Source organism: Nicotiana tabacum, chromosome 18, assembly GCF_000715075.1.
Source record: "Nicotiana tabacum cultivar K326 chromosome 18, ASM71507v2, whole genome shotgun sequence".
NCBI classification, from domain to species: domain Eukaryota; kingdom Viridiplantae; phylum Streptophyta; class Magnoliopsida; order Solanales; family Solanaceae; genus Nicotiana; species Nicotiana tabacum.
In genome coordinates, this window is record NC_134097.1 from 4,481,036 (window position 1) to 4,508,832 (window position 27,797).

The 27,797-nt window shown below is 35.5% G+C and overlaps 1 protein-coding gene across 1 annotated transcript; it reads left to right on the forward strand.

Annotated features, from left to right (window-relative positions):
- Positions 1-223: 223 nt before the first annotated feature.
- Positions 224-7,162, forward strand: LOC107781078 (autophagy-related protein 18b). Its single transcript, XM_016601715.2, has 11 exons — positions 224-497; positions 612-685; positions 1,697-1,770; positions 1,874-1,983; positions 2,695-2,786; positions 3,160-3,272; positions 3,470-3,589; positions 4,196-4,341; positions 5,374-5,484; positions 5,972-6,037; positions 6,653-7,162. The coding sequence occupies exons 1-11, from the start codon at positions 439-441 to the stop codon at positions 6,786-6,788; spliced, it is 1,101 nt and encodes a 366-aa protein (XP_016457201.1). The 5' UTR covers positions 224-438; the 3' UTR covers positions 6,789-7,162.
- Positions 7,163-27,797: the final 20,635 nt, after the last annotated feature.

Consider the following 27,797-nt stretch of genomic DNA (forward strand, 5'->3'; position numbering starts at 1 on the left):
TTCAAGACTAAGTGTCCTGAATTTCTGAACTGCTAATTTAAAATTTAGGACATAAGATTTGAATTTTTGGGCATAATTTTTGAATTTTAGGACGCGATATCTTAAAATTTGATCGAATTAGTTAATCTTTAAATATATTATAAATTATGAATATATTTTAAACAATATAATATCATTTCAGCTCACATAAAAATAAAAAAAAGGACCCAACTTGTTTTTTTCCAATCCCAATTTCATTACCCATATCGAAGACAAACAAACTACTAATTCCTTTACCTTCTGAAATTTGTTTTTAAAGTCTAATCCAAAACTAATACAAAAACAGAATTTTACTAATTACAACTTTTAACTACACAGCACGTTCAAGCTTTCTCTGCAATTTGCCATTTTATTTCTCTCTACTTAATCAATCATATACAATCATTTCTTACTAAAAAAATGGCAAATCAACCCTCTTCTTATCCAATTCTCTCTACTTCCTTCAATCAAGACAACAGGTAATCCGTAATCCTCCATTTTTTTTACAAGAAAAATCATGGGTATTAATACCCAATTTCTCAATATTGTTTTATTTTTTTGTTTTAATTGTTGTTTTTAATCTTTATAAATAGTTGCTTTGCAATTGGAACAAGGGAAGGCTTCAAAATCTTTGACTGTAATACTGGAAGACTCCTTTATGAAAGAGGTATTTAAACAATCTACAATTTCTTTTTTTTTTTGCAGGTCCAGTATTTTATTATGAACTAAAAAGGGTTTTTTTAAAGCTTATAAAGTGACAGTATTTGATTGAAATATGGAATATTTTGGAAATTGTACAAGTTTTAAATTCAGCTAAAAGTAGTATCTTTATTTTTATTTTTTGTTGCTTCAATGTAGTTGATAATCAATTTCCAGTTAAAAAGTTCAAAATTTTGGGGCTTATTGTCTTGGCTGCAGGTCCAGTATTTTTTTTAATGAATTAAAAAGGGTTTCTTTTAAAGCTTATAAAGAGATGATGGTTGATTGAATATTATGGAAAAATGTGGAAATTGCACTAGTTTCTTGTAAAAGTAGTATTCTTATTTTTTATTGCTTCAATGTAGTTGATAATCAATATCCAGCTAAAAGTTGAAGAATTTAGTGTCAAAACAGAACCAATGGGATATAACAATTTTTAGAGCCAAAAAAAGGACAGCCCGGTGCACGAAGTATCCCTCATTCATGCAGGGTCCGGAGAAGGGCTGCACCCAAGGGGTGTGATGTAGGCAGCCTCATTCCACGACTCGAACCCGTGACCTATACACGGAAACAACTTTACCATTGCTCCAAGGCCCTCCTTCATTTTTTAGATCCAAAATATTGGGGTTTTAACTTATTTTGTTGGCTGCAGCTTCAGTATTTTCTTATGAACAAAAGAGTGTTTTTTCTAAGTGATGATCGTTGGTTCAATATTATGCAAAATTTTGGAATTTGCAAAAGTTTTAAGGTGTAGTTGCTTTCTTGTAAGATCAGCTAGAAGAAATACAGTTAAAATTGGCTATCTTTTATTTTTGGGTTGCTTCAATGTAGTTGATAATCAGTATAGCTAAAAGTTCAAGAACTTGTTGTCAAAAGGGACCCTATGGGATATATAACCATGATCTTTTTTGTTGTGTTTGCATTACAAAGTAGTGATACAAGTTAGCTTCAATATCCTGACAAATTGATTTTATGTTAGCTGCTGGAGCATTCATTATAGTAGAAATGTTGTTTAGCTCAAGCCTTCTCGCAATAGTTGGGGCTGGTGAACAGGTTCCGCAATTTACTACTAAGTTCTAGTTGTAGTCCTTTTAACTATTCATTGATCTACAAGATTTCTGATTTAGTTACTTTACTACTTGTGTCATTTTAACAGCCATCTTTGTCGCCGCGAAGACTATGTATGTTTAATACAATGACTGGAGTAGCTCTTGAGGAATTAAACTTCTTAACTTCTATCCTTGCTGTTCGCATGAATAAGAAAAGGTAAACTACATTTGCTTCATTTAAGATTCCCATTGTTCAATTTTCTATTCATTTGACATGTCGTAGTCAGATATGCTCATAGTAACAAAAAAAGCTTGATGTTTTAGAGGGATAAACTATTTTGGTTCAAAGAAAGTTTGTAGGTTAGACTGGATAGAGCTATTCCAATTTGCCAAGGGTCTATCGGAAACAACCTCTCTACTTTCTCAATTTAGGGGGGTAAGGACTGCGTACATAATATCCTCCCCAGACCCCACTTGTCGGATTTCACTGGGTTTGTTGTTGTTGTATCACCTGCAGTAATAGCATATTTACGTAAACCTCTATGTCTTTATTTTAATAAACAAATTAAACAAGCGAGAAGAATTCATCTTGAGAAGCAGAAAGACTAAACATAGCACAACCTTTAGCAGGTTTGCTCTCATTGAACTGACAATGGTTACTCTCAATAAGTCTGAGATCATACTGATGTTCAAATTTTCCAGTTTAAATATCAGACTTCCTTATAATCTTTTCTTGTGGCAGCTAGTAATTTTTTCCCCCGCACTATGAACTATGCACTTGATTTTTGAATGAGAACAGATTGAATATATTTGTTCTTTGTAACTTTGATGCATTCAATTCTTGTAATCAATTTTGATTAAAGACTCCTAATTTGTTATTTCTCCCTTGTTCCCAATTCTTTTTCAAACAATGTCCTCGAATTTGCAGATTGATTGTCATATTGCAGGAGAAGACATTTATTTATGATATAAACAGTCTTAAGATATTGGACACTATTGATACGGTGCCGAATCCAAAAGGTCTGTCCGGAAAATCTTTTTTTCAAGTTTTAGTGACTTCACTCTTATAATCATTGGAGCAATGACTTATGCCATCCTGCATAAAAAGATCAACCAAAAAGGAAAAGAATAAAAGAAGTCACTGCTTTATAATCGGGAGCCTTGACGTAACTGGTAAAGTTGCTGCCATGTGACCAGGAGGTCACTGGTTTGAGCCGTGGAAACAGCCTTTTGTGGTCCGGCCCTTCCCGGACCCCGCGCATAGCGGGAGCTTAGTGCACTTGCCCTCACTGGTTTATAACTTTCAGGTTTTTGTTTAATGAAAGTAGATGCTATAAAGTTCCAGTTGGCCTAGCACATTTGCTTATCGACGAGTTCTTGTTTCCAATTTTAGGACTTTGTGCATTTTCACCCAGCTTGGACGGTTCATATTTGGCTCTTCCAGCAAGTACAACGAAAGGATCTTTGTTAGTCTATAATGTTTCCGACCTCCGTTTACACTGTGAGGTCGTGTTTCTTACCGTTATGTGTATTGATCTTACGAAATCATCTATAATAAGATCAATGGGTTTGAGATGTTATATATCATAATTTTTTTATAGTTTAGCGCTTTCCTAGCCTTGAACCAACTCTGTTTACAAACATTTTTAACTTTACAAAACGGAGGAGTTTGTCTTATTTCGGTTACTGTTATAAAAATGCAGATAGATGCTCATCGAGCGCCATTGTCTGTCTTGACACTTTCATCAGGCGGGACTCACATTGCAACAACGTCTGAACAAGGGACCATGATCAGAGTTCATCTTGTTTCAGATGCAACTAAGGTGAACCCTCAAGAACATATTGTATCAAAATGTGATACTAAGTAGTACTCCCTCCGTTTCAATTTATGTGAACCTATTTTCTTTTTAGTCTGTGCCAAAAAGAATGACCCCTTTCCATATTTGGAAGCAATTTATCTTTATGCAATGATTTGTAGCCACACAAAGTATATGTGCCTCATTTTACACCATAAGTTCAAAAGTCCTTTTTTTTTAAAAACTTTGTGCCCAGTTAAATAGGTTCACATAAATTGAAACGGAGGGAGTATATGTTTCGAGAGATGTATTTCTCTGCCATCATAGAGCTTCTGCATTGGTATGTAGACCGATGACTGTTGAGCCCAACTTACAAATTCTAGAACTAGTTTGAGTTTGATACAAACAAGTAAATAGCGTGTGTACATTATTTGGGAAAAATGAGAACGGAAAACTATTGGTGGTAATTAATACATTACCTATAAACAAAACAGGTCGTTACCTAGTGCGAAAGTACTGTTTCACCTGCGATATGTTACGTATCATTACAATTGTCAGGTAATTGATGCTTCTGTGTCACAACTTCATTTGAATTGTGCCTTTTGATTGATTGTTATTCAATTCCGTTGGCAGTCATATAGCTTCAGGAGAGGGACGTACACTTCAAATATCTTTTCTTTGTCATTCGCGCCAGCAGCAGAACTTCCGGATATTCTTCTTGCAACTAGTTCTTCTGGTTCTGTCCATATTTTCTCTTTGGGTTCACTCCCAAATCAAAGGTGAGATCTCAATTTCTCAAGTGCAATTGAGCATGGCCCCCTACATCTAGAATTTGAACATTGGCTAAAGAACAACAACAACATACCCGGTGTAATCCCACAAGTGGGGTCTGGGGAGGGTAGAGAGTACGCAGCCTTACCCCTACCTTGTGCAGATAGTGAGGCTGTTTCCGATAGACCCTCGGCTCAAAGCAAGCATGCATAATCACAATGGTATAAAAAAAGATATGCAGTAGTGAAAAAGTCAAAGAAGCAGTAACAACAACAAGATAATAGTAAAACCAAAACGGCACACAACATCGTCAGATAGTAATAGAAATCGGAGAATATGGATATACGAGAATAACACTACCACTATTGGGATGAAAGGAAAGACGCTCGACTTTCTACTACCCTTCTACCCTGATTCTCGACTTCCACACTCTTATCAAGGGTCATGTCCTCGGTCAGCTGAAGATGCACCATGTCTTGCCTAATCACCTCTCCCCAATGCTTCTTTGGCCTACCTTGACTTCTCCTCAGGCCCACCGAAAGAACGGCCAATTAATATCTTCCTTTTACTTTCTCATCCACATTTCACCTTCTTGTCTCCTTTTAGGATATGTTTGAAGTTTTTGCAGATAATCCAACTGTTGCTGTCCCCTATATCATGTTTGTTTTGCCTTATTGATCTTTTCTTATGTGCTTATTTAATTATAGTTACACATTTGATTGACCTCCATCACTTCTCTTCCTATGTTCGGCCGTTTGCTTAGATAGTCTTAAAACCTTCCCCGGAAGTAATTTAGGGCTATTTTCATAAAATTAGCCACTTTTGTCCATTGTTATCCTTATCTGGCCATTTTTTCCGAGATAGTCTTAAAACCTTCTTTATTATTTATTGATACATCAGTATGCACATCTCTATTTCGTAATAGATTAGCCCTCATATTTTTTTGTTGCTCAACTGCGAAATAAAGCTGCACTGTTGATGATTTATTCAATTGCCTTATTTTGTATCTTCTCCTTACTTCCACCGTAAAATTTTACAAGGTCTTCTGGTCTTTTAGCATCAATAATACCAATACCTCATACTGTTAGTGATGCCCTGGATCCTGCTCAACATTGCATACTGCATCGTGCTGTTCCAGCTGGAGTGAGAAGGTATTGTATTCTTTCCACAAAGTATACCAGCTAAATTTGACGTATACTAAAGTAGTATTTGCAACTTTCAGTCGATATTTAACAAAGGCAAGCTAATTATCAAAACCCCTTACCTTTTTGTCACGCACTTGAAGTTGGTTCTTTTGCATCTATATTTCCTGCTTTCGTGAAAATTATTCAGATGACCATTCTGCACTTTGATCCTTTGATTATACTTGAAAATTAATTATATGGAGATTTTCCACAGTTACTTTGATATTACGATTTCCAAAACATTATCTGGTCATTGTTCTCTTAGTCAGCAAGTATGTTGCTGTACCAATGGGCTACAGCCTCTTCTCGGATTAAAGACCTTACTTCATTACTGAATTTCCAAATGTTTTATGGTACTTGTTGATTTTTTTTCTAGAAAAGGGTGTTGCAAATTGTCCTTCCTATTATTATGAAATCTCTCTCATCAAAATTCTTCTTAAACACTGTCATGCAGTAATACGGTGATCCGCAAAATAGAGAAATTTGACGACACAGCAACACCTGAACATGTCTCACTTAGGTGAGTAAATGTGACTGTTTCCATTTATATGGCGCATAGTTAATTATTGCGCATCTATTTGGATTGTGTTAATTATTGTTAATCAACTTTTAGATTTTGAACTTCCACAGAGATGTCAATTTTATTTTACCCTATTTCATGAACTAGTAAAGTTTACCCTATTTCATGAACTAGTAAGATTAATATTTGCCACTAGTAATCATAAGCCTCTAGCAATGAGTGGCCGAAGTGCCAATGAGATGCAATATCACAGTACCTATTTTTTTCATTTTTTTTGGAAATACTAGTACTGAGGCTAAGCTCGACGTGTCAATAATGCTCTGCTCTTGTTATTAGTTATCTGATCTGCAGATTCACAAAAGCTACTTGCTATGTAATCCAAGCATCTCGAGTTCATGAACATCTGAAGCTTCTTAAAACAGAAAGGGGTATTTAGTGTTCAGGTTATAAGTATAGTTAACTCATAATGTGACATTTCTATAGTATTGAATGCTTTACTGAAGATCTATTGGTATGCTATCATTGTATTCCAAGTTTCAGTAAATCGTTTGAGTTTGTGTTAGAAAATGGATGGCTCTTTTTTTGACGTTCTTCGATCTGCATTTGATTCTGCAGAGCCACTATATCAATGATCACGTATGGCGGATACTTCCTGGAGTACGTCTACAATGTCAACCATCAGAACAAATCTTCGTGGACCTTGGAACGAGAATTCAATCTTTTAACAGCAGAAGCGTCCTCGTTATCATGAAAGTAAGGACTTCGAACGCCAATCTTCAGCTTCTTCGTACTTTACAGCTGAGACTGTAGCCTGTCCTGCTCGAGCAGCCACTCTATCGGTCAATGTACATTAGAAGAAGAAAGGCTACATAGCTTGTCCAGTAGAAGTAGAACACAAATGATGATACATAGTGCGATACAGTTAAAACAAAGTATTATAGTAAGAATAGATACCTTGGATACAGGTAAACTTCTCAACGGATTCATTTTTTTTTTTCATTTCGTTTAATTGGTCTGTTATAGTGTCATAGGATAATAAGATGGTTAGAAATCCTTTACTGTCCAAAATGTATATCTACTGTGCATGACTTTAATGTTACCTTTAATTCTGCTCTTGATAGTTCATCTGTATAGCAATCGTACAACCAAAAAAAAAAGACAGCCCGGTGTACTAAGCTCCCGCTATGCGCGGTCCGGGGAAGGGCCGGACCACATGTACAGCCAAAAAACTGAAGTTATATTTATGGAAGTTCCTTTGTAACATTAACCTTGTTATACATTGATATGTAAATTTACTTTTGTTCGTAATTTACAGAGGCATAGTTAGGATTTCAACTTTATGGGTTCTGGATTTTAGAACGACGACTTCAATTACTAATAATTGGGTTCTAAATTTAATATTTATATATATTTAATGATTTGTTTTAACACAAAACACTATTCGAGCAAAAGTTACAGGGTTCAGTCGAACGCATAACAGGGGCTTCTAGCTCCGTCTCTGTGTAATCATAGTAAGAGTTATCACCGTATGGCCCGGAGATCACATGTTCAAGCCGTGGAAAAGCGGTTGAAAGTGTTGTCAACATTAGATGGTTATCATATGTCACATACTTTTATATCCAATTTAACACTTAAAAAAGATCCAAGAATTTTAAATATCCAATCCTACACTAAAACTGATCAGAAAATAATATCATGGATATTAGTGAATAGTGACTGAAGTTAATAGATAAAACTAGCACCACAATTTGACTTTCTGACCAATAAAATGTCAAATTATCGTTCTCTTACATTAATCTTTATAGGAGAAAAACTTGTTTTCCAAGAAAAAAGACTTCTATTTTTTACGGAAATAAATTAAGCTAGTCTATAATTCTTTCCAACCAAGAAAATTTAGCTTAATAGCCCCCCCCCCCCCCAAACCCCCCCAAAAAAAAAAACCACTAAGAAAGAAAATAACAATAAAATTAGGGATCTTTACACAAACAACCAGCTGAACTGTTTATTTTTTTCTAGCCAGTGTACATATTTATACATTAATTATACAAGGTTATAAATATATAATACATGAATTATACATATATTACTGTTTTAATTTAAGCGGTTGGGTGACGGCTATTTAGGTCAATTCTTCGTAAAATTAATTATAAGCAAACTAAATAATTTTCTTTGTGGGCCCACAGTAACCTATAAATACCTCCCTTTCGCTCCAGAATTTCACAATAGTGTTACTCTTTCTCGTTGTGCTCTCTCTAAGGTATGTTTACCCAAATCGTTTTAAATTTTATTTTTTGCTTTAAATCTTAAACTTCTGTATATGTTATTTTTTGGAAGACAACGAATGAATTAGCTTTCTCTTTGTCAAGTATTGATTATGTTTGTTTTAATCTCCTTTATTGATTAGTTGAATAATTTGATAATTTATGATCAATATAACAACAACAATAACTATAAACCTAGTGTAATCTCACAAAAGGCTGTTCCCGACCCTCGACTCAGGAATAATATATTATCAATATGTTTCGTTAATTTTGCCTGTTGAAAGAATATACTGTGATCATCCTAGTTAGTACGTCTTTATTTCCAGATTACCTCTATGTACGGGTTCATTGGAACCTAGTAACTTTTGCTTATACTTTATATATGTTAAAAAATATTAAATATTTATAAAAATTAGACTTTGAATCCAATTGTTATTGTATATAAATTTGAGATCGTTAAAGGAGCCCATATACTTTAAATCCTGGATCCGCCTCTGTCTACCGATCATGACTTTTGGGCGATAAAAGAAAGATTTTTCCCTTAAAAGAAAGAAAGAAGAGTAAAATTTGTAATAAGATTATTCTTCATAATTAAAATCAATTGTTGTAAGATGCTATTTTTCTTCATTAATATTCCATATCTCAATATTCGAACGCTTAGGCATTGTTTCGTTTGTCAATTACGTTTGGTATTCGCTTGTCTTTGTTTGTGTACTAAATAATCTGTGGATTATGTTTGTTTTAATCTCCTTTATTGATTTGAGTTAGTTGATTAATTTGATAATATATGGTCAACATATCAACAATAACAACAAACCCAGTGTAATTTCACAAGTGGGGTTTGACGAAATTAGTGTATACGCATACTTTACCTCTACCTCGTGGAGATAGAAAGACGCTTCCTGATAGACCCTCGGCTCAGGAATAATATTTGATCAACATAGCGGACTGTGTTTGGTATTAACTTGTCTTTGTTTGTGCACTAAATAATCTATGGATTATGTTTGTTTTAATCGCCTTTATTGATTTGAGTTAGTTGATTAATTTAATTTGATTTGAGTTAGTTGATTAATTTTGCGGGTGATCTGGACAAACGAAGGTCAACTACTGGTTATGTGTTTACTTTTGCAAAGGCACCAGTTAGTTGGAAGTCTACTTTGCAGTCAACAGTTGCTTTGTCTACAACAGAGGCAGAGTACATGGCTATTACAGAGGCTGTGAAAGAGGCAATTTGGCTTCAGGGGTTGCTAAAGGAGCTTGGTACTGAACAAAAAAATATTATAATTTTTTGTGATAGTTAAAATGCTATTCAATTAGCGAAGAACCAAGTTTATCATGCAAGGACGAAGCACATTGATGTTCGGTATCATTTCGTACGAGAAATCATAGAAGAAGGTAGAGTCACGGTGAAGAAAATTCATACTATGGAGAACCCTGCTGATATGCTGACAAAAGTGGTGACTGTGGTCAAGTTTCAACATTGTTTGGATTTGATCAACATTGTTGAACACTAAAGATTGAAGATGAAGACACAACCAAAATTTGTTATTGAGAGAAAATTGAAGATGTGGAATTTTGCCAAGGTGGAGATTGGTTGAAATTGTCAAAAGTCCCATATCGGTGGAAGACAATTTTGAATGGGAATTTCACCCTATAAAAGGAGGCCTAATGTTTAGGATTTAAATACACCTCTCATTTGCCTTTTTTTTGCCTTTTTTATCTTCTTAAGACATTTGTATCTTCTCTCTTTAGTATTATTTCACTTGTAATTTTGGAGTGGAATAAAATATTGATTGTGTCTGAGGAAGTAGGCAAAATTGGCCGAACCTCGTAAATTCTGGTGTTCTTTTATTGTTGTCTTATTGTCTTGTTTATTATTTAGTGGTTGTCATAATTTTTGGTATAGTAGTTGTGACTCATTCACACTATATACATTTGGCTTCCGCAACAAAAATGTCTTTACTTGAGTGGTTTGCTAATGAGTACAAGAAATTTGGTTGTAGTCTGGAATTTGTTACAAACAAATCACAAGAAGGATCTCAGTTCTGTCATGGTTTTGGTGGCATTGGCGCTATTTCTTCGTTACAAGGTAGATGTTCGAGTTTTTGATGATATTTGTGACGACGGTGAAGTTTATGAAGAAGTTTATGTTGATTCTGAATAGCAATCATCCAACTTCAAAAATGGCAGTTTAGTAATGGAGCAGGAATGTTGCACTGGTGCGCGATGAGGACTCATGCCTGACTCGGCCGCTGATGTGCTTAGCCACAAATTAGTGGGAGCTCTTCAGGTAAGTGAGCAAAGATGTAGTCTTATTCTCCAATGTTATAATCTATCTTCTTTTGCGTGCAAAATGTCTCTTGAAGATCAAACTTATCTTCATCATTCACTACTAAAAAAAATAGACTGGACAAATTCTGTAGCTAAACAGCAAAATCTGTCACTAATCCTACTTAGCGATGGATTAACAACAAATTATCAAAAACTCTTGTTAGCTATGAGCGATTTAGTGACAAAGTTTGTAGCTAATTCTAGTTTTTTTCTTCTTTTTGTAGTGATTTCCTTTCTAATAATCTTTTCTTTTTTCGTGGTTTACTAGATGGATGATCGGCATGAAGAAATGAAGTTGCGAGTAATTTCTTCACGTTTGTCTGAGCAATCTGAAGGTCATGTTCATCCCTCAAGTGGCGTGTTTGCTGAAAGAACGGAGACAAGATCCATATAGCGGTTTACCAGATAATCAAGAACTTAATCTGTTCCTTTGGAGTTGATTGGGAGCTTTACGCTATGCTTCTTCGAGCAGTGGCGGAGGCAGGATCATCGCTAAGGGGGTTCAAAAAGAAAAAAGTTAAAAAAGATTGTAACTAGTAGGAATTGAACCTATGACCTTACAAAGGTTTTGAACCCCCTTGACCACTAAACTACACTTTTGAGTTATGTCAAAGGGATTCAAAACTTAATATATAGAGGTAAAAAATAGATTTTGCCTTATATATACAGTGTAATTTTTCGGCGAAGGGGGTTCGGATGAACCCCTTCCGCCCCCTAAATCCGACCCTGCCTTCGAGTAGTCTAATTGTTAAGTAGTAGTAGTATCATGTTATCTAGGAAGCAAGAAGTTTTAATTAATATGCAGTATGATTTCATTGATGTCAGTAGTATGTAATGTAGTCAGTAATATGGGAGTTCTAAACTTATATGCATTATGATTCAGTATTATGTGATCTGAATGACTGCTGGTTCTTGAGATTGACCAATACAAGTACAGTATCATTGGGATATTAGACTGTTTAGGTATACTATGGTTACTATTGTTTCTAGCCGTGGAAGCAGCTACTAATGTTTGCATTAGGGTAGACTTTCTACATCACACCCCTTGGGTGCGGTTCTTCCCCGGATCCAGCGTGAATGCGAGATGGTTTGTGCACGGGGCTGTCAGTGTAATGTAAGTGTTGTTCCCTAAATATCCAATCGGTTCATACAGAACAAAGTGAATAATCTTATCTCGATTACCCTTATAAAAGATGCAGATAGATGCTCATCGCTCATCATTGGATATCTCGACTCTTTCAGAAGGTGGGATTCTGATCACGCCCAATTCTAGTCCTAAAAAGGATAAGCGGTCGCTGCAAATATAATCCGGTCTAAAAGTCCGGAGTCGAATCCCACAGAGAACTAAAGTTTAGCTACAATTGTTCACTATCACCAAGAAAACAAGTTCGAACAATTCCTAAGTTATAAATATTAAGATTCTTATGTCTAACTAATTAACTAACAAATTAAAATAGAAAATTAACAACTAAAGATACTAAGGGTTGGAGACAAGATTAAGGAGGTCTAGAGTTATGATTTCTCCAATTGTCGAATTCTTCCCGCTACGTCTCTTATAATTTCGCCTAATTATTCTCTACTGATCGTGAGCCTTCAGGTGTCGTAATTCTCTCCCGAGCAACTACAATAATTTACTAGACATATTCTCTCGAACTATGCCAGTTGGCACAATCTTACCACTCACTATGACCACATCAAGGCTTTGTTATTCCTAAACCCACCTTTAAACCTGCCATATTGATTCCTCATATACGTTAGGAGTGGTGTTGTTCAATAACTACCTAAATATGTACCCTTTCCCAAGCAATACATAATAAATAGGCACAATCAATTGATGGTCATTCAATCAACAGAAATAAACACGTAGTTGAACAAGTAAAATAATTCAAAGGCTAAATTATATTCAAACATAACAAGAATTCATCCTCCAAAAGGTTCTATCAAAACCCTAAATAATAAATAAGCTATTCATAGTAGTATGTGAAAATACAATACTAAAATTCATAACCGACAATAGAAAAGAGGAAGAAGAAAGGAAAAACTCGTGGCTGAATCTTCCTCCTTGCTCCTAGTGTATTCTTGCCTCCAAAGGTGTTGTGTAACCCTAAAGTAGTGTCTCCTCCTCCAAAGTTATATTTTAGGATGTATTTATATGACCTAGGTAGGGTAGAGGGCCGTCCAATACAATCCAATCTCGGATAGGAGAGCTGGAATCCGCGTCTGCCTTCGGGTGTCGCGCGCCCATGGACGCGGACTCAGGTTTTGCAATTTTCCAGTTCGTGAATCGATCCGTGCCTTCGCTTCACTTTGCTGTTTTGTGTCTTTACTTTTCTCCTTTTTTGGGTCCGTTTTCATGCTACGCATGAGATTGGACGAGCTCGCAATTCTTTCCATCTCTTTCTTTTTGTGTCAAATTGTCATATTTTGATAATTTATCATCCAAACTCGTTCCTACACATAAGAAACACAAATGAGCATATTTCACTTCTAAAACTATGTAATATCCTGCGACTCACATAAGAATTAATATGCAAATATACTCAAAAATATGCACTTTTCATTATTTATCACTACCGCACTCTTAAATTCTTGTTCGTCCTCGAGCAACTTAAAATTAAGCACGTCGGCAAGTACACTTTTCAAAACATACTCAAGCATCTTTTCAATGAAAATGGTTTATATAAATGCTTAGAACCCGACATAAGGACTCTTCATACTCTCCTCATTTTTAGACCAATGCCAAGACTATTTAAAATATTTGTGTAACTCTTCTAACATCCTAGCCTCAAAATTTGACTCCAATGCATTCCACATTATGACTAGCTTTATGTGCCAACTCAAAAATCAAGGGTTCTACCAATCCTTTACAAATCATGTGCCCTCACCAACAAACCACAGAGAGAAAGTCCACACATTCAAATATAAGTTCAAGTATATTTTAAGGACTTTCAGATCGAAAGAATTTGCTCACTCTCACAAAGAAACTCTTATGCCACCTAAGTTCGTTCCATAGGCTTGCCCGTAGTGTAAGTCTCTACTAATTTAAGCTCGCACAGTTTAGGATCAAGTAGGACTTTATAAGTTGTAATGTAGGCTAAGAGACGAGTAGGATATATTTGAGAAAATAGTGACTAACCCTCATAAGTACTTTAATACACTACACTTCACTTCTAAGCACCTTCTTTCCATGACCACTTCAATTTCTTGCCATGAAACCATATACATTTAAGCCCTTCTTCATTAATCACATCATCATATAGGTATTTACTAGCCCAGACAAAGATATGAGAGGTGTTATTTATTTTTTTTCCTGTTATCTTTTTTTCACTTTCCTTAATTTGGTATTTTCGGTTAGTATCCTTTTTTTGTTTGTACACAAGTGCACCTTTTCTGCCTTTCTATGGTTCCACTCAAAAGTTACCCACTCTTTTTTTTTACTCTTCTAGCTACTTAAGTGCTTTCAGAGGTAAAGGTTCAACAAGATTGATTAAGAACAAAGGGGATTCGGCTTGTAATATGGTTACCAAAAAAAGATCTACAGGCTCAAAATGGTTGACTACGGATAATATTAGCACTGGTAGGCAAATAGGATAAATGGTCAATCAAGGAAAGTCTATGTCACTTCCAAAACTTACAAGACTTAACTATTTCGCTTTGACAAATACATGGGGCAAGTTCTAGACTAGCAAGGATGGCACAAAGTGCACTAAAGTGTCACCTCACACAATGCACATGACTCACTCAGGACGGATTGGACTCGACTCTCAAGTTAAAGCAACTAGCACAGTCATCATAAAATTTAACTAGATAGGAATTAATCACAAGAGTCGAAAGATGAGCCTCGATGTCAAAAGAAAGACATACATATTTTCAAGGCATGTAATTACAAAGACCATGAAGAGAGTACTTAGTTCAAATGATCCAGACCTAAGCGCCGATATAAAATATGTCAAAAATGCATAGATACTCAAATTTTTCCCATTCCATTATCAGTTCAAAAAGAAGAAGAAAAAAAATGGAAATCTTTTTCTTTTTTTATTTTTCTTTGGACTTTAAGCCCTCAAGAAAACCGTCTAGGAAGTCCATCGTCGGAAAAAGTCCAAAATTTTTTGAAAATTATACCTACAAAAAAATAATTACTACCGGTTCAAAGAGTCATCCCTTGGAAAAGAACCGTGGCCATAAAAAAACCAAGAGGGATTATTTATACCTTATTATTATTATTTTCAATTTTTTTTCAACGCATATAAAATAACACAACTAACAGATAGATTCTCATCGCTCATCATTGGATATCTCGACTCTTTAAGAAGGTGGAATTCTGATTACGCCCAACTCTAGTCCTAAAAAGGAAAAGCGGTCGCTGCAAATATAATCCGATTTAAAAGTCCGGAGTCGAATCTCACAGAGAACTAAGGTTTAGCTACAATTGTTCACTATCACCAAAAAGACAAGTTTGAACAATTCCTAAGTTATAAATATTAAGATTCTTATGTCTAACTAATTAACTAACAAATTAAAATAGAAAATTAACAACTAAAGATACTAAGGGTTGGAGACAAGATTAAGAAGGTCTAGAGTTATGATTTCTCCAATTGTCGAATTCTTCCCGCTACGTCTCTTATAATTTTGTCTAATTATTCTCTACTGATCGTGAGCCTTCAGGTGTCGTAATTCTCTCCCGAGCAACTACAATAATTTACTAGACATATTCTCTCGAACTATGCTAGCTGGCATAATCTTACCGCTCACTATGACCACGTCAAGGCTTTGTTATTCCTAAACACACCTTTAAACCTGCCGTATTGATTCCTCATATACGGCGTTGTTCAATAACTACCTAAATATGTACCCTTTTCCCAAACAATACATAATAAATAGGCACAGTCAATTGATGGTCATTCAATCAGCAGAAATAAGCACGCACTTGAACAAGTAAATAAATTCAAAAGCTAAATTATATTCAAACATAACAAGAATTCATCCTCCAAAAGGTTCTATCAAAACCCTAAATAATAAATAAGCTACTCATAGTAGTACGTGAAAATACAATACTAAAATTCATAACCGACAATAAAAAAGAGGAAGAAGAAAGGAAAAACTCGTGGCTAAATCTTCCTCCTTGCTCCTAGTGTATTCTTGCCTCCAAAGGTGTTGTGTAACCCTAAAGTAGTGTCTCCTCCTCCAAAGTTATGTTTTAGGATGTATTTATATGACCTAGGTAGGGTAGAGGGCCGTCCAATACAATCCAATCTCGGATAGGAGAGCTGGAATCCGCGTCTGCCTTCGCGTGTCGCGCGCCCATGGACGCGGACTCAGGTTTTGCAATTTTCCAGTTCGTGAATCGATCCGTGCCTTCGCTTCACTTTGCTGTTTTGTGTCTTTACTTTTCTCCTTTTTTGGGTCCGTTTTCATGCTACGCACGAGATTGGACGACCTCGCAATTCTTTCCATCTCTTTCTTTTTGTGTCAAATTGTCATATTTTGATAATTTATCATCCAAACTCGTTCCTATACATAAGAAACACATAATGAGCATATTTCACCTCTAAAACCATGTAATATCCCGCGACTCACATAAGAATTAATATGCAAATATATTCAAAAATATGCACTTTTCATTATTTATCAGTACCGCACTCTTAAATTCTTGTTCGTCCTCGAGCAACTTAAAATTAAGCACGTCGGCAAGTACACTTTTCAAAACATACTCAAGCATCTTTTCAATGAAAATGGTTTATATAAATGCTTAGAACCCGACATAAGGACTCTTCATACTCTCCTCATTTTTAGACCAATGCCAAGACTATTTAAAATATTTGTGTAATTCTTCTAACATCCTAGCCTCAAAATTTGACTCCAATGCATTCCACATTATGACTAGCTTTATGTGCCAACTCAAAAATCAAGGGTTCTACTAATCCTTTGCAAATCATGTGCCCTCACCAACAAACCACAGAGAGAAAGTCCACACATTCAAATATAAGTTCAAGTATATTTTAAGGACTTTCAGATCGAAAGAATTTGCTCACTCTCACAAAGAAACTCTTATGCCACCTAAGTTCGTTCCATAGGCTTGTCCGTAGTGTAAGTCTCTACTAATTTAAACTCGCACAGTCTAGGATCAAGTTTGACTTTATAAGTTGTAATGTAGGCTAAGAGACGAGTATGATATATTTGAGAAAATAGTGACTAACACTCATAAGCACTTTAATACACTACACTTCACTTCTAAGCACCTTTTTTCCATGACCACTTCAATTTCTTGACATGAAACCATACACATTTAATCCCTTCTTCATTAAGCACATCAACATATAGATATTTACTAGCCCAGACAAAGATATGAGAGGTGTTATTTTTTTTTTCCTGTTATCTTTTTTTCACTTTCCTTAATTTGGTATTTTCGGTTAGTATCCTTTTTTTGTTTGTACATAAGTGTACCTTTTCGGCCTTTCTATGGTTCCACTCAAAAGTTACCCACTCTTTTTTTTTATTCTTCTAGCTACTTAAGTGCTTTCAGAGGTAAAGGTTCAACAAAATTGATTAAGAACAAAGGAAATTCGGCTTGTAATGTGGTTACCAAAAAAAGGTCTACATGCTCAAAAGGGTTGACTACGGATAATATTAGAACTGGTAGGCAAATAGGATAAATGGTCAATCAAGGAAAGTCTATGTCACTTCCAAAACTTACAAGACTTAACTATTTTGCTTTGACTCACACATGGGGCAAGTTCTAGACTAGCAAGGATGGCACAAAGTACACTAAAGTGTCACCTCACACAATGCACATAACTCACTCAGGATGGCTTGGACTCGACTCTCAAGTTAAAGCAACTAGCATAGTCATCATAAAATTTAACTAGATGGGAATTAATCACAAGAGTCGAAAGATGAGCCTTGGTGTCAAAAGAAAGCCATACATATTTTCAAGGCATGTAATTACAAAGACCATGAAGAGAGTACTTAGTTCAAATGCTCCAGCCCTAAGCCCCGATATAAAATATGTCAAAATGCATAGATACTCAAGTTCTCCCCATTCTATTATCAGTTCAAAAAGAAGAAGAAAAAAATGAAAATATTTTTTTTTTTTGTTTTTCTTTGGACTTTAAGCCCTCAAGAAAACCGTCTAGGAAGACCATCATTGGGAAAATTCCAAAACCTTTTGAAAATTCTACCTACAAGAAAATAATTACTACCCGGTTCAAAGAGTCATCCCTTGAAAAAGAACTATGGCCATAAGAAAAACCAAGAGGGATTATTTATACCTTATTATTATTATTTTCATTTTTTTTTCAACGCATATAAAATAACACAACTAAAAGATAGATGCTCCTCGCTCATCATTGGATATCTCGACTCTTTCAGAAGGTGGGATTCTGATCACCCCCAACTCTAGTCCTAAAAAGGATAAACGGTCGCTGCAAATATAATCTGGTCTAAAAGTCCGGAGTCGAATCCCACAGAGAACTAAGGTTTAGCTACAATTGTTCACTATCACCAAGAAGACAAGTTTAAACAATTCCTAAGTTATAAATATTAAGATTCTTATGTCTAACTAATTAACTAAAAGGTTAAAATAGAAAATTAACAACTAAAGACACTAAGGGTTGGGGACAAGATTAATGAGGTCTAAAGTTATAATTTCTCCAATTGTCGAATTCTCCCCGCTACGTCTCTTTTTATTTCGCCTAACTATTCTCTACGGATCGTGAGCCTTCAGGTGTCGTAATTCTCTCTCGAGCAACTACAATAATTTACTAGACATATTCTCCCGAACTACGCCAACTGGCACAATCTTATCGCTCACTCTAACCACGTCAAGGCTTTGTTATTCCTAAACCCACCTTTAAACATGTCGTATTGATTCCTCATATACGTTAGGAGTGACATTGTTCAACAACTACCTAAATATGTACCCTTTCCCAAGAAATACATAATAAATAGGCACAGTCAATTGATGGTCATTCAATCAACAGAAATAAGCACGTAATTGAACAAGTAAAGAAATTCAAAGGCTAAATTATATTCAAACATAACAAGAATTCATCATCCAAAAGGTTCTATCAAAACCCTAAATAATAAATTAGCTACTCATAGTAGTACGTGAAAATACAATACTAAAATTCATAACTGAAAATAGAAAAGAGTAAGAAGAAAGGAAAAACTCGTGGCTGAATCTTCCTCCTTGCTCCTAGTGTATTCTTGCCTCCAAAGGTGTTGTGTAACCCTAAAGTAGTGTCTCCTCCTCCAAAGTTATATTTTAGGATGTATTTATATGACCTAGGTAGGGTGGAGGGCCATCCAATACAATCCAATCTCGGATAGGAGAGCTGGAATCCGCGTCTGCCTTCGCGTGTCGCGCGCCCATGGACGCAGACTCAGGTTTTGCAATTTTCCAGTTCGTGAATCGATCCTTGCCTTCGCTTCACTTTGCTGTTTTGTGCTTTTAGTTTTCTCCTTTTTCGCGTTCGTTTTCATGCCACGCACGAGATTGGAGGAGCTCGTAATTCTTTCCATCTCTTCCTTTTTGTGTCAAATTGTCATATTTTGATTATTTATCATCCAAACTCGTTCGTACACATAAGAAACATATAATGAGCATATTTCACTTCAAAAACCACGTAATATCTCGCGGCTCACAAGAGAATTAATATGCAAATATACTCAAAAATATGCACTTTTCATTATTTATCAGATTCACACTGCAGTGGCATCTGAACAAGGGACTATGATTAGAGTTCATCTTTTTTCACAAGGATGCCAAGTTCCTTTTCATTAAGATTTTAGGACTCCTCGTTCTAACTTTCATCTTGGAGATAGGTGAGTGAGCTAGGATCGAGCTATTGAATCGAGCAAGGTTAGGAAGGGAGGCAGGGCGAAAGTCACCATACAAACAAGATGCTTCCTTAAAGAAGAAAATCATGACTTTGGTGAGAGATGGAAAGATCACCATTGGCACTATAGACACGGCCGAAGCAAACCATGCTAGTGCTATAATCTAGAGAAAAGAAGACCAGATCCGACTAAATTTAGAATCTATTATATATAGAGGTACAAATCGTATTTTACCTTATATGTACAGTATAATTTCTCGACGAAGGGGTAACAATTGAACCCCTTCCTCTCCCTTCCCCCCCCCCCCCGAATCTGCCCCTGCCTATAACAAACCATGTAGCAAGCACATTAAAAAGCTTGAAAGCATAGCAACAGACTAATGCATATATATAAAGCAAAATACATACTGCCAAAGAGGTCAAACAACATCTCTATAACAAATTCATTATAGTAAAAAATTTTCCTATTTCTTCAGCTTCAACGAACACACACACTTTTGGTAAATGCAAACGCTAACAAAATCAAGAAAAGAGATAAAGCTTGGAACTAAGATCCAAAACAAAAGGACAGATCTTCGACTAAATAATGAGTAATTGGATTTACCAGTCGCATTTCAGTAATTGCGATTTATCAGTCGCATTTCAGTAATTGCGATTTATCAGTCGCATTCAGTAATTAGGATTTATCAGTCGCATTCAAGAAATAAGTCATTCGCTAATTGGGATTTTGGGGTTGAAATTACAATATAATCCTTCTATTCTGAGCAGAAGCATGCCGTGCATTAACAGCATAAGGTCATCATCAGAACATAATTGTGCTTGAATTGACTATATTGCCCTTGGTCGGGCATATGCCTCTCTCATATATATATATATATATATATATATATATATATATATATATATATATATATAAAAGGTGACGCATGTGCTGAGCACAGGCCAACGCTGTAACTTAGATGTCTCTGCTCATGTGAACAAAATCAAATTTATATCTCTTACAATTTAGAGAAAAAATGACAAGTATCAAGTAGTTCTTTTTACAATAACTTCAAAACTATGGTCATATTGGAAAATGGATAGCAACAAACACTAAGCAAAAGAAAACATAACTAATATAACCCGATGATAGCTAGAAGAAAACATAACTAATCTAACCCAATGATAACCAATTCAACTATAAGGATGAAAAATATCTAAATCCAGAGTCTAGATCCAGGTTACCAATAAATAGGATACATCAACTGATTCTGCAGATAGTTTTCCTAGTATCCCCCTCCCCCTCCCTTCTTTCAGAAGAGAACCTTATTGTTGTTTTGACGAAGATACAATGACATGCACATCTATTACACTTCAAGATGTATTTCTTTCCCATCTCCAACATACAACCTTCAAAAAGAAGTTGTTACTATAAGAAGATGTCAGCCCTGAGATGTTTCAACTCATGTGCAAAATCCCACAAGGGAACACTCACCAGCAGAAGAAAAGTTGAGAGATTCAACTTTCAAAACATGCGTTAGAGTAGATGAAAGAATCGGTTTCATAATAAAGGGCACTCTTGAAGAATTAAATAACCTACTGAAATATTTCACAGAGACTTTATTTATTAAGAGAATTCAATGCCATAATAACTCTAATAAATAGTCACTTCAATAGGCAGCAACATGGATGAATAGATATAAAAGCTTTAATGCTACTTAAGATGAAAGATATGAAAAAGATTTCGGATAATACACAACTTCTAACCAATGTTGCAGAGCAAGGTTTTTAGCCTTACCATTCTTTGACCGTCCCCTTCCATCCTTCACTCATCATATACGTGCTCCAGCCACCAAAAACCATCAATTTCTGGTTTCTTGACATTGAAAAACGTCGATGAACTCTTTCTGAGATCTGCAAAATCTAAAGCTATCCACCTACATATATCAGCGAAGCACTTTAATAAACAATATAATAGAGACACTAATTCAAGATTCAATTCTCAAAACAGTAAGACCACAAGCAATAGCTCTTCAACCACAACAACACAATCTACAAGGTTTATTTTGACCCTGTAAACTTGACAGAAACAACTTTGAATCAAAGCATTTAAGAGCATGTAGCTTGCATAAGAAAATATAATTATTTTTTCTGGTTTTCCTATAAGAGGTAAAAACTTTAAATGGACCCAAAATGGGGGATTTAAAACGTCTTAGTAATCTTCCAATGCATTAACGCGCTCAAAGGCAAGATATGAGAGGAAAAAAGACATAAATCAGCAATACCAATCACATATATATTAAGATGACCCATTAAACCAGAGTAACAACACACTCCTACTACTTTCCGCTACAACACTAAACTACAATACACTTCGATCAATTTCTAAAGAAGTTCTCAACAACATAGAGTTGCAGTTCATCTTTATTAACTTCTACTACAATTAAAATTAAACAATTAATAAAGAACACAAAGATTCCATTTTGGAAACTGATAATCAAAGTAAGTTAAAAATCTCGCATACATGCTACTTTGCTTTATACATAACTGCATTTATAAGAAAAAACATACAAACTCATACATACTAAATCCCATTGAATTCCTTTTTTCTCAAACACATTCTTGTTTGCCTTGAATCTTAATAAGAAGATTATTTCATTCATCTTCTGCAAATTCTTGTTTCCTCGACTCCGGTACAGCTATCTAGTGCAGCTTCACTTAATTTAGTGATTGTTCATGGATCCTCTCTTCTTCATTTCCTACTTTCTCTGCTTGTTTAATTGTTGACACAAATTCAACAGTAATTATACAGGTCGCCCGGAAACTCTATTTGATATACCTAACTTAATTTAATATGCCACAAGATTGAATTAGTTGTATTACTCAATCATTTAATAGAGCATTTTATGCTCATTAACAACAAAAGCTATTTCTTCCTTACTACTATGAATCATCTGTATTTAATCTTTTACGACAAAAGTCATCAAAAAAGATTAATTAGAAAGAAAAGAAATTACCGAGAGCAAAGCAGATTGAGCCATGCAGATTGTGAGAGTAAGAAAAAAGCAACACTATCTGAGCTGGTGATCTGCAGTTGCAACAAAAAGAAACATTGTGTTCTGTAATAAAAAAAAAAGGAATAAAAAGCTAAACAGATAAATAAACAAAACAATTAAGAAACTTTATATCCCTCTACGATATACAGATTTCATCTTAAAAAGCTATATGGTTCAATTATTAGGAAAAAGTAGTTGAGAAAACTAACCCTGAAAATTTTCTCACAACAAACGAAAATGTTTAACAAATATATAATCTTACCATTTACCGGACTCGATCTCAATGGATGAGATTTTTTGGTATTAAACAAAAGAAGAGGCAGCTCTGATACATCCACAAGCTCCGGCATACGCTCAATCTCTCTCGAATGGTAGAACGATGGTAGAGCAGTAGGTGGCTTTGGGTTGCCTTTGAATTCACACATAAGATATTTGTTAAGTTATATTCCAAAGTTTCAATGATGACAATATTCACTTACCTTGGTTTGCAAGAATCGAAATCATCAAAAGGAAAGAATACTAATGAGGAGCTTTCCAAAGATTTGATTGCTAAATTAATGGACAAGAAGAAGGAATCAAATTTTAGTACATCCATTCGGCCTCAATCAAAGGAAATCAGATTACAAATCAAGGAGCTATTGCCAGCAAATATTCGGTATCCTTAATTAAGCTCAATCGTAGGCTTGAATGTCTCCTCAATGTAAGCATGTGATAAGGAAAGTCACGATCGAATCCGGTCCCTCCCAAGAGCAGGATTCGAAGAGGCACCTCTTGGGTCAAATCCCTTTGAAGATCTTGTGCCTCTATTTTTAGTCAAGGCTCAACGACTCTTTTCTCTTCTATAAGAAGTCTGCTAAGATCAAATGGAAGATTTGCGCAACTACACACATTGTTTTCTAAATCTCTCTACTTCTTAGCCTAAACACTGTAATCCTCAGTTTATCAGTGTCTCAAAAGATAGGAAGAATTAGAACACAAAAGAGAGTTGTATCATTATTCAAAATTCATTGTTGCTATACTTCGTTGGTGGTGAACGAATCAAAACCATATGTATTGTAATACTTTCAAGATCTAAAGGGAACCCTTGTGACCCAAGAGAAACTGGATGTAAGTACCACACCGGTACTGAACTGACATAAAATTGATGTGTGTTATTCTCTCTACATTTACTGTTATCTTACATTCTGCTCTTAATCTAGTCAACTAAAATCATCGTTAGTCGACTATTTTTTTAATAGACCACAATTCAACCTCCCCTCTTGTACCTTCAATTGGTATCAGAGCAAGGCTCACAATCTCTGCTTAACAACTGGTGAGAAAAAGATCATGGGATCTAGCACTGTTGTTGGTGCACTATTTCAAGAAGGAACCTCTCAGGTTCGGCCTCCTTATTTCAACGGACAACACTTTTTTCCTTGCAAAGTGCATATGAAAACATACACGATATCATATGACATTAAAGTTTGGCGTGTGATCAAAAAGAAAAATCTTCCAATCCCACCAAAGAAGGATGCAAATGGTCAAGTCATCGTATCAACTGATCCTCTTGATTTAGATGACTACACTGATGAACAAGCTGCTGTCATAGCTGTAAATGCCAAAGCAAAACATCTACTGTACAATTCTATCAGTGGAGAAGAGTATGAAAAGATATCAAGTTGTGAAATAACCAAAGAAATGTGGGACAAACTGGAGGTCACGTACGAAGGAACCAACAAAGTAAAAGAAACATGGATCAATCTTTTAGTTCGAGACTATGGGCTATTTCAAATGAATGATGGAGAATCAGTGAAAGAGATGTTCTCCAGGTTCAGAAAAATTCTTGGAGATCTGAAGTCCTTTGACAGACCTATCAAAAGTGGTGAACATGTTAGAAAAATTTTCAGGAGTTTACCTACCATTTGGCAGCCAAAAGTCATCGCTTTGGAATGTCAGGATCTTGACAAAATATTCTATGATGAACTCAGAGGTGATCTAATTGCTTTTGAAAAAACTCACTTGGATAGAGAAATTCAAGAAAAGAAGAAAATTGTTGCCTTTAAAGCAACTGTGGTTGAAGAAGAAGAAGAAGAAGAAGAAGAAGAAGAAGAAGAAGAAGAAGAAGAAGAAGAAGAAGAAGAAGAAGAAGAAGGATAAGGAGAACAAGATGAAAACATTGCCATGCTCTCTCAAGTTGTAACAAGCATGATGATGAAAAACAGAAATAGCAGAAGAGGGAAGCCTAACTTCAGGAAAGGAAGGATAAACAATGAAACTGATAAAAATGTTGGAAGGTGCTACGAATGTGGAAAGTTTGGTCATATTCAAGCTGATTGTCCTGAACTAAAGAAGAAACTCAGCAGAAACATGCAAAAGAAGAAATCCTTCGGAGCATGGAGTGATGAAGAAGAGTCTGATCATGAGGAAGTTGCTAATATATGTTTCATGACTATAAATGAAAATGAAGATTCAGGGGAGCTTGGACTAATGGCAGATGGAGATGATGAGGAAGACAACTCAAGAGAACTTGGCCTTATGGCAGACAAAGGAACTAGTGAGGTACGTCTTCCCACATGCCCTAATTGTTATGAACTTCAAGAATTTGTTGATATTGCTCTTGCAGATATCAAAAAAGTTGTGAATGAACTTAGAAAGATCAAGAGAGAAAAGAAAGACTGGGCCCTGAAACTGGAAGTATGTGAAATTGAGCGTGATATGCTACAGGATGAAGTTAATGAGCTTTAACTTCAATTGAATGGATTGCAAAAATCCACCAGTCACAGCTCAGTCAAATCAAATCAGACAACTCATCACAAACAAAAATTTCTTGCATGTTCCTTTTGTGGTAAAAATGACCATAGTACTAACCAATGCAGGAACAAAATTAGAGCTGAAAAAGGTTCTGGAAAATCTAATAGTCCACCATGTTTTTATTGTGGTAAAAGGGGTCATAGCTCTAATCGTTGCGGGTTCAAGGATAACAGGAGATGGGTCTGGAGACCTAAATATTCAAATCAAGCTAACACTCAACATTCTAACCATTCAGGACCCAAGCAGGCTTGGTTACCTAAAAACAAGTAACTTTATTTTACAGGAACACCGCAAGAAGAATCGAAAAGGAAAATGGTATTTCGACAGCGCGTGTTCTAGACATATGACTGGTGACAAACAATTGTTCAAAATCAGTCACCAAACTAGATGGAGGAACAGTTACATTTGGAGACAAATCCAAAGGAAATGTAATTGGTGTTGGAAAAGTTCCTCTGAGCTCAACATGTAATATAGATGAAGTCTACCTGGTTGATGAACTCGGCTATAATCTTCTCAGCATTAGTCAACTATGTGACAATGACTATGAGATTCGTTTTAAGAAACATGGCTGGTTTATAGAAGATGAATCAGGTAAAATCATTCTTTGTGGCAATAGAGACAGAAATGTCTATACTATCAGCGATTTAGATAATCTTGGAGATCAAATTTGTCTTACTTCCATGATTGATGATCCCTGGGTCTGGCATAGAAAACTTGGTCATGCCAACATGCATACTATTCAAAAGCTTTCTAAACATGATCTTGTAATCGGTCTTCCAAAACTAGATTTTTCAAAGGAATCTGTGATGCATGTCAACTGGGAAAACAAACTCGCTCTTCTTTCAAAATTAAAAACATTGTTTCCACCTCCAAACCTCTTCAATTATTGCATATGGATTTATTTGGTCCAACTAGAACTATTAGCATAGGTGGTAGGAAATATGCTTTTGTCATTGTAGATGATTTCTCTAGATTTACCTAGGTTATGTTTCTATAAGAAGGTTTAACGAGAAAAGGGATACTACATATCTACTATCAGGAGTGATCATGGAGGAGAATTTGAAAGTAGAGCTTTTGAAAATTTTTGCAATGATCAAGGAATCTTTCATAACTTCTCTTCACCAGATCACCGCAGCAAAATGGAGTAGTAGAGCGTAAAAATAGAACTTTACAAGATATGGAAAGAACCATCATTGTGTAAATTCCTTACCTCATCATTTTTGGGCAGAAGTTGTGAGTATAGCATGCCACATCATCAACAGGTGTTTGATTCGATTAATCCTCAAAAAGACTCCTTATGAACTATGAAACAGAAAGGATCATCAAAGTGAGTCAGCTGTTCAACAGACTCAACCAGCTAAAGAACCCGCAGAAAATCTCGAACTATCTCCAGCAGATCAGTCGACTAATGTAGAAAGAGAACCTTCCTCAAACACTCCAAATGAATGGAAAAGTGAACCTGGATATCCTCACAAATTCATGATAGGAGATCCACAGGAAGGAATCACTACAAGAAGGTCACAGAAGAACAAATTTCATGTGGCTCTTATTTCTCAACTTGAGCCAAAGAAAGTGGATGAAGCTCTCAAAGATACTCACTGGATAAATGTTATGAAAGAGGAAATAGATCAATTTGAAATAAATAAATTATGGTAATTGGTTCCAAGACCTTCAAACTCATCCATCATTGGAACTAAGTGGGTATTCAGAAACAAATTGAATGAATCAGGTCAAGTAGTTCGAAATAAAGCAAGATTGGTTGCTCAAGGATACTCTCAACAAAAAGGAATCGACTATGATGAAACCTTTGCGCCTGTAGCAAGACTCGAATACATACGAATATTACTTGTTTTCGCTGCTCACAAAGGATTTAAGCTATTTCAAATGGATGGTAAAAGTGCGTTCCTAAATGGTCATATCTCTGAAGAAGTATATGTGAAGCAACCACCAGGATTTGTAAACGTCACCTTTCCTGATCATGTATACAAGCTGACTAAAGCTTTGTACGGTCTCAAACAAGCTCCTCGTGCCTGGTATGAAAGGTTAAGCTCTTTTCTTCTAAATCAAGCGTTCAAAAGAGGTAATATCGATACAACTCTTTTTATTAAGCATTCTAGTTCAGGTAATCTTATTACTCAAATTTATGTTGATGATATTATTTTTGGTAGTCCTAACTCTATTCTATGTGAAGAATTTACTCTTTCCATGAAAGGAGAATTCAAAATGAGCATGATGGGAGAACTGGCATTCTTTCTCGGACTTCAAATCAAACAGTCTCCTAAAGGGATTTTCATTAGCCAAACCAAGTAAACTAAGGAGCTTATCAAAAGGTTTGGCATGGAAAATGCTAAGTGAATCAGCACTCCAGTGATTCCAACAACAATGCTCGATGAAGACAGCAATGGAAAAAAGGTTAATGAAACCATGTATAGAGGAATGATTGGATCCTTATTATATCTCACTGCTAGCCGACCAGATATTATGTTTAGTGTGTGCAAGTGTGCAA